The sequence below is a fragment of the Herpailurus yagouaroundi genome, unplaced genomic scaffold (genome assembly GCF_014898765.1).
Source record: "Herpailurus yagouaroundi ecotype Mexico unplaced genomic scaffold, PumYag 67416, whole genome shotgun sequence".
Classification (NCBI taxonomy): Eukaryota; Metazoa; Chordata; class Mammalia; order Carnivora; family Felidae; genus Herpailurus; species Herpailurus yagouaroundi.
In genome coordinates this window covers 1093498-1101780 of record NW_024420231.1, presented here as the reverse complement: position 1 = coordinate 1101780, position 8283 = coordinate 1093498, and the positions used below count along the sequence as shown (strand labels likewise).

The 8283-nt window shown below is 45.6% G+C and overlaps 1 protein-coding gene across 1 annotated transcript; it reads right to left on the bottom strand.

Moving 5' to 3' along the window:
- Positions 1-1357: 1357 nt before the first annotated feature.
- ESX1 (ESX homeobox 1) lies at positions 1358-6569 on the bottom strand. Its single transcript, XM_040467286.1, has 4 exons — positions 6377-6569; positions 5755-6073; positions 4684-4729; positions 1358-1895 (listed from the first exon to the last, which is right to left on the bottom strand). Exons 2-4 carry the CDS (start codon positions 5973-5975, stop codon positions 1548-1550), a joined length of 615 nt encoding a protein of 204 aa, XP_040323220.1. The 5' UTR covers positions 5976-6073; positions 6377-6569; the 3' UTR covers positions 1358-1547.
- Between the last annotated feature and the right edge of the window lie 1714 nt (positions 6570-8283).

The following is an 8283-nucleotide window of genomic DNA, read 5'->3' as shown; positions in this document are numbered from 1 at the left end:
AATTAACTGCAGGATTTGTGTTCTGGGTAGTGTTTGACTTTGAATCTTAGGATGGCAGGGCTGGATGGGGTCCTTGAACTTTTATTAGTATAGACCCTGTATTTCCAAGACTTACAACATTCAGGGACCTGATGTTTTAACAAGAAGGAAAGTGGTCAATGATGGGAGGTAAGAATGGTTGTGTTTCAAAATTACCTGGTAAAGCATGCAGATGCATTCCTGGATGTTCTTCCTTCCTAATCACCTCCTCCTCACTGCTGAAGTCCTATATTAGATACAACTGCTTTGCTGACCTTTGCCATCTGTACGTGTGAAGGGAGGGAAGGAATGAACACTGGACAGGACAACACCGCAAAAATCATGTTTTCACATGAAAATAAAGCCTCACTTCAAGCTAGGAATGTGGAACTGCTGCAAAACCTGTCTTTGGGACCTCCTCTCTCCCCACTCCACCTCCCATGAAATTCTGGTGTCACTGTGATACCCTTATCTGAAGTCACTAGAATCATTTCATGACTGGTCGTAAAATGACCATATACTGATAGGGATTGATGAAAAGCAAAAGTTCTACTGAAAAGAAAGTGATGTTTTAGGAATAGTGGGCCTAGCCTCCTCCTCCCTTCCATTTTGGTTTTTATTTTCTCCCCTGGCAGTTTTGCATGAAGTAAGCATGAACAAAGCAAAGGTGTGCTTCTTTTCAGTGAGTGCTAATTCCAGAGCATTGTTCAGGGGTCCATTTATTGGATGTTGAAGGTGACAAAATATAGTTCAAGATGTGACTGCTTCTGAGCTGGGGAAACTATAATAGGCTCTCTTAGGCTGGGGATGGGGATAAGAAAACAGAGAACAGCCCCTTTCTGACCTTAGCCGAACTCCTTCTTGTGTCTGTGAACCAGAATGATTCATATTTCCCTATGACTTCCACAAAATGGAGAGCAGTGAACAGAATTTGGAGTTTGGCTGCCACAGTCCCTTACAGCCCTGAGTAGCCTCTTAGGAAGATTCCGTTAGAGTCCATGGCTGTTGAATTCCCTGACATGAATGGAACATGGCCCTGCCTGGAAACACACTGTTCTCTCACTAGAGACGCACCCCTTCTCATCTTGCACAGGGATGTGCTCCAAACAGGGCAGAGTGGGGCTGAGGATTGTTGGGGAGGGGACAGATGTGGAAGGAGCACATGTGGTCAGTGTAAACCAGCATGGGCACTTGGAAAATTGTGATGTGCATGGCCTATTGATGGTAACTCAGGGCTATTATGTTATGAAGGAGACCTATTTGACATTCTGTTTGAATGCTATTTCCTTATAATTTGCATAAATACCCTACTTATCTCATTTGGCACTCAAAACCAATATATTACTTATTTGAAACTTTACTGAAAATGCTTTATTGAAAAGGTACTCTACAAGAACAACAGGCACTAACTTTGTTCAGTTATTCAATTCATTTAACATGTATTTGAAGAATTACTCAATATTGCACTATGCATGATTTATATCTGGCAGAAAAAAACACTTTGGAAAAATTGTCACAAAGGCCATACTTTAGAAAATGGGACCTGTGAAATAACCATTGATGACATGGGCCCATGCCACCCCTACGGGGGACAGTGCAAAGGGAGGTACAGGTGGCGGGGGTGGCATAGGTATCATGGGTGGCCCGGGGGACAGAGGTGGCCCAGGAGGCCCAGGGTGTAGGGGTGGCCCAGGAGGCATAAGGCCCCGAGGCACTAGAGGAACATATCTCCATGCCGGGTCCAGAACAAGGATTGCATGATAGGGCCCATCAAAGATTACTCCCACAGGAAGGCCCAAGGCAACAGGGGCCACATTTCTGAGCATCATTGCCCTCTGGTGTCTTCTCCACTTGGCCCTTCTGTTTTGAAACCAAACCTTCAATCAGAGGGAAAAAAAGGGATTGGTTTAGTACACTGAACAGTTAATGTCATAATAGAAAACACGACAACATGCAATGCTGCCACTGAACTTGTAAACTGCAGTGGGAGAAGCCATTTCCTTATTGCTAACGTATCTTGGGAAAGTAAACTGCATACCTCCTCTCAGCTAACCCCATGGCTAGTCCAGACTTGGGCACATTGATTTGTTTCTCTTCTAATTTTTAGTATTCTTTCATGTTTTCCCCCCAGGTCTCGGATGCAGATCTAACTGATAAATTGCACTGGTTCTCCAACATTAATGCACATGCCTGGCAATGGGGTAAAGGGACATTCGACCGTCAGCTGTCTGGTTGCTTCACCCCCTCCTCACCAGGGGTAGTGTCACCCTGGTTATGGGGGAAGCTGAACATGGTATAAAGGAGGACCTGATTAAAATTATATGGACAGGAATGACCCTCTTTTCAAAAAACCCATCTGCAGTCTAAAGTAACTAATCCACTAGGAGGACATTGCAGTTTTAGCCAGAAAAGTTTCCTGTAGTGATATTTAAGGGATCATTCTCCTAAACCTCCTAAGAATTAAACATGTGGTATGTCAAAAGAGGCCTGATCATGGGGTCTCAGGGACTGCTGGGATAGGAGAGTTGCTGAAGCCCCGGACGCTGCCTTGGTAGTTTAGCTTTTAGTGTTAAGGAAAGTTTAACCTAATTGAATCCAAATTCACTAAACTCAAAATCCTTTTCCCCAGATAAGAGATTGGGCACCCCATTGTCACTACTGTCAACTTTGCACGCTCCCATCTGCCTTACCCTCCAGACCTTCCTGGGCTCAGAAGAAAGTTAGGTCATTCAGCCCTAGCTATACTTTTAGGATCCTGGACAGAAGCTGCTGTTTCTCAGAGGGGTGAGGCACGTTTGGCCCTGCCAGCTCCATTCCTTAAGTAGGAGACTCCAATCCCATCACTCATTCCTAAGGCAGGAAGGTCCAATTATCCATTTTAGGAAAATGTTCCACAGCAATGTGGGGGTAGGGGCCACAAAAGAGGCTCCTCCCTGAGTATTTGCCAAATATTAACAAACCAACAGACAAAAAAAGCTGTCACTTAGACTTTACTGTTCTCTTGGTATACTAGTTAATAGGGTTTTTATTGTATTTAATCCTTTCGGAAGTTCCCAAACTGCAATATTATTTAATTGAGACAAAGGGCCTTTTCTCTCTGTCTGCTGTCACCTTTTCTCTTTCCCATCTTAGGATTTGGGGTCCTTTTGCTGCATGAATATATAGTCTGAAGAAAGCCAGTATAGTAGAGTTCATTTTGGAGGGATTCAAATATATCAGTGGTCAAATCTCCCTAAATGTAACCAAAATCTGGCAAATTTTGGTATGGGCCAATATTAGATCCATATTCCTAATACTGGTTTCATAAAGAGGTCTACTATATTTGCAAAAGGTGAGGGGAAGCATCTATTAAGTTTCTTGGGGGAAATTCATGCTGCAGAGCTTGAAAATATATGAGAACATAGTGTTTTTCCTTTTTTGGGTTTTCTGGCTCATTTCCCCTTCAGAAATCCAAAAAGAAGGCAACCAGGGAGGGGGAAAATCTACTTAGCAAACTTTGTTTTTCTTTTCCTCTGAGATTACCTTGAGGGGGCACATACTTCTTTGATGTAACTATGATTTTCTATGACCTCAAACAGTTACCATTTGATCCCGTGACCAACAAATTAATAATAATTTCCTGAAAAGTATTTAAATTTACACATGTAAGAATCTGGTCTGAAGTGAGAGCACCCTGAAAATCAAACTCCAGAAAACCCCACCTTTTCAAAATAATGTCACCAAAAGGAAAGAAAAATTAGTAGATGTTAAAAGTTCCTCAAGAGAATATTCATTTACACACTAGGTAGTTTCATATAGTTGAATTTGTGAGGCATCTGCAATGCATATATTTGAATGTATACAGTACTCCCCTAAACTTTCACCCCTTCTTAGGTCAGTGGAACTTTATTAAAAATTGTTGTCTTTTTTGGTTCAATTCTTTAAGACAATTTTCCAAAGTTTGCAAACCTTTCCCCATTACTAACAAAATCCCAACATTTTAGCCATGTTTTGGGGCTGATATCAAAGTCTTCCAAAAAAATTAAAATTTAAGGCTTTCATTTTCTATGCTGCTTTACAAAACACTTAGAAATGGCAGAAGGACCAGGCACTTGGAATTTTAAGCTACCCTCCCACTCCAGTTTCAGTTTAACTAAACATGCTACTCATGCACTGTGTTCTGTCTGTGAATTACTCCTTCACCCCAATGTCTGAATACTTATAAATTCACTGATTTAGCCAAGAGCTTATGCCTGGTTTTAAATATTTCAAATAATTTAGTACTGTTGAACCTTCTTATAATCTAGCTCTTCAGTGCATTAATTTGTATACTTCCCAGGTAGGATTAAGCCCCAACATGATTATACATAGAAATATTCCTTTAGGGAAGACTAACATTCTTCCTGAAAGATACCAGTGTAAAAGGAGGTGAACTTTATTGGGAAAAAAGTGTGTGTGGGGAGAAGTGTGCTCTATTTTTTTTCCTTTAGGAAATCATATTTCCTCTGGTAATGGGCAATTTCCAGAAGCTTATCCCATTTCCCACCCCCAAGGCACTCAGTGTTCAAAACTTATTTATTAAACATGGAAAGACAACTAACACACCAACTTCAGAATATCCAGGACAAAATCTCAACTATGTTTTAAATGGCTGCCCTGCCATGTGCTCTTTTAAGATTTACTGACCTGCACTTTGGCTTCAGTCAAATTCAGACGTCCTGCGATCTCTTCTCTGAGGGAGGAAAATTGCAAATGTTCAGTATTTAAAATAAATATATCACACACATTATTTCTATCTCCCCTCCCAGTGAAGTTTTCCATAACACAGCTTGAGGCTTGCTTTAGGGAGTTTTCCCACGGACAACTTACCTGTACTAAATAAGATAGAAAAAGGGAATATATATGAAAGTCCCTGGTAGTGTGTCTGTTAGTTAAATATGTCTCCACCGATTTTTCTGTTTGTGGAACAGCAGAGAATAATCCTGGAAATCTTTCCTTGGGAAAGGAATCTTTCCCTCCGTGAAAATACATAAAACGCCAAAGCCTTTAAAGCGGAGTTTTGAACCAGAGTATTTCCACAGTTTATTGTAAATGCGGAGGGGAACTCTCAAGGAGGAACTCCAAACCATCGGCTCAAGGGAAATTCTTTCTGTGCTCTTTGGCGGGAGAAGGCTGAATGCAGCAGAACCAGAAAGAAGGCCCCTAAACCGCACACCGACTCATCCTGGTCCCCCATTCCTGCCGGCCCCAAATAGGCCTGCCCCTTCATACACTACCGGGATCGGGACCCACTACAAGGGCTCCACGGAAGGCAAATTGAAGGGAAAACCTCGCTGGCTTTTAAACGCTCGAAACTGTGAAGCCTTAGCACAGCGCTCCACGTGGCAGGACCGAGACTAGGGTGAGGAAAGCGAGGTGCCCGCCTGGTGCGCAAAACTTAAAGTGCTTGAAAAAAACTGAGCAATCACGATAAATATTTTAATGCAACATTTAAAATATAAAAATTAATGCAAAAGACTCATGGACAAATTATCCAAATTTTAAATAAAAGCACGATCAATCCGACCCTCCCTTGCTTCACCCTAGCAAGCTCTCTGGAAGCACTGACCCAACCCCTGAGATCAAGGACGGACCCTGGCGTCCTCAACCCCCCTAAGCGGCTTTTGGCTTGGGAGGGTCCTGGGAAAGAGCCTAACACTCCCCGGGATGGGCCCGAGCCCCCTGGAGAACTGCGCGCTAGCGTAACAAACCACTTACCGCGTGAACACGTCGGGGTATTGAACGCGATGGAAAATGTCCTCCAGTTCCTGCAGCTGCAACTGGGTGAACGCGGTGCGGTAGCGGCGCTGCTTCCTCTCAGCGATCAGTGGCCTCACCGCAGCCGGGGGGGGCGGCTCCTCCAGCTGCTGCGGGGGCGCCAAGCCGCCACCAAAGCCGCCCTCCAGGTTTTCGTCGTCGAAGGGGTTCGGCTCTCTCATGCCAACGTAGTTTACTGCAGCCGCTCCGCACTTAGGTTCGGACGCTGTATTCTCCTCTCTTCCACTTAAAAGCAACGAGGCCAAGGTAGGCTTCGTCTCTGGGAAAGGACGAAAGCAAAAGAGAGACCGTAGGGTACGGGCCCACCGTACGTGAGCTGGAGGGGCCGTGGGGTCACGATGAAAGATAGTGGCGACAGCCTCGCAGCGTCCCGCGCACCCACCCCTCCCAGGGAAAGTTCCTCCCCTGGAGTTTGCCAAAGCACCTGTCCCCGTCTAGGCACTGACCATTCTGTTCTTCCTCCTCCCTACCGCCCCCCAGGCTGCGGAAGCCCACGTCGTAGTGGCTGCACCCGAAATTACTCTCCATGTCCAAAGTACTGTCGATGAAGCCCAGCGCATACATAGACTTTTTCCTGGGGTCCGCGGCGAACCCTGGGTGGCGTCAGGAGCTGGGACCAACTGCCCGGTGGGGTGTACTTCTGGCTCCCGGACCTCTTCAGGCGCCGAGTCTGAGGCTGGAGCGCCTTATATAGGGGGTATGTTGCCCCCAGCAGGTTCAAAGTGTACACGCTCGAGTCAGTTAGAGGTCCTCTATTAGCGTTCACGTTACCTCTAGTTGCTGTCAGTGGGACCTGACGGGGGCGCGCTCGCTGCCAGGGCGTGTTAGTAAAATAGGGCGAGTGTTTGTCAGAGTGGTGCTGGTAGTGGGCATGCTTGTGTGGGGAGCCGTGACTCCAACTTGCAGTTTAACTGACTACTCCCAACTCGGACGAAATATCTGATTGGAGGATGGGGCTGTGCTGTATCGAGAACGCAGTTTTTGGTGGCGAGAGGCAAAACTTCACTCTCGGTCCAGGAGTTCGCGGCGAAATGTTTGTAACATATTCCTCCGCTCAACCTTCGATGTTCCCCAGACTGCAGAGGACGCAGTGTGCCTTGCTTCCTCAGGGAAAAAGAGAGATAGGGGTGGTTGGGGAAAGCGCGGAGCCCTCAGCAGCCCAAGCACACTGAAGCGAAGTTGTTAGTCTATCCTGCGTTGGGCTCTGAGAGCGGCATACCCCGCCTAGAACTTGGTGAATGATGGATAGGACTGTCTGGTTCCGTTCCATTCACACTCAAAGCCTGCGTATCTGGCTAGTGATTAAGACGAAACGATTAGCTTGGAGGCTGCTTGCACTGGGTTTTTGCGATCAGATCCCACCGTGCATTCTGGAGGGAGCGGTAGTTAGGTTTGCAGAGCAGTCCGGGTGCTCAGATGCACATTGCAAGAAATCCAACCTGCGTCTTGAAAAATCTCCAACGACTTCAGATATTTAGTAATGAACCCACGTCAGAGTGCAAGTGTATAAACCTGCCAAGTGCTTAGTGCATCCAAGAATGCTTAGGCTGCACGGGCTCCTTCCTTCAGTTCTTGGCACACGCATTTGCTTTGCCTCTTATAGCACCCCGCTCTGCAAGGCGCTGAGAGCGTGCCTTATTCCAGGACCAGTATTGCAGGCCTTGGAAGAGTTCCCACCTTCCTCACTACTTCTCCACCCCTTTCCTTTAATACAATTATCTTTCTGAGCTGGTTTTCTCTACTAATGTGCCAAATAAAAAAGGATCAGGCCATAACTGAAGGCTCATGGTTCTTCCTCCAAACAGTGTTTGCAGGTGCTCCAGGATCTGTTAATGTCCTTAATATCTAAGAATACCTTTTAATAATGGGCCCTCTGCTTGGCACTGTACACAATTTATCCCACTTTTACCTTTACAACCACCATTTTTACCATCTCCATTTTTTACACAGAAAACTGAGCCCTAGGGCAGCCAGGCAATGCACCCAAACATGGTCATACCAGAAAGCTTGACTACAAATTCTGTGTACTTTTCACCATATTACTGCCATATTATTTCAAAAGAGTAAATAATGGTGAGGTTCCAAGGCAGCAGTGAAGGAGGGGGGAGGAGAACATTGGGCAGAGTCTTAAAAAAAATCGGAGTGCCTGGGATCTCCTCCTCCTTCCCATCTCTTCACTTCTCTTCAACACTGAGGGGACACTAACAGGACCAGGGTACTACATGCATTGGCTGCTGAGCTGGTTCCTTTTTTTAAAGTTAATTTATCTTGAGAGAGAGTGAGAGAGAGAGAGGGAGAGAGAGAGAGAGAGAGAGAGATAGTGCAGAGGAGGGGCAGAGAGAGAGAGAGAGAGAGAGAGAATCCCAAGCAGGCTACCTGCTGTCAGCATGGAGCCCAATGCAGGCTAGAACTTATGAACCTAGAGGTCATGACCTGAGCTGAAATCAAGAGTTGGATGCTTAACCGACT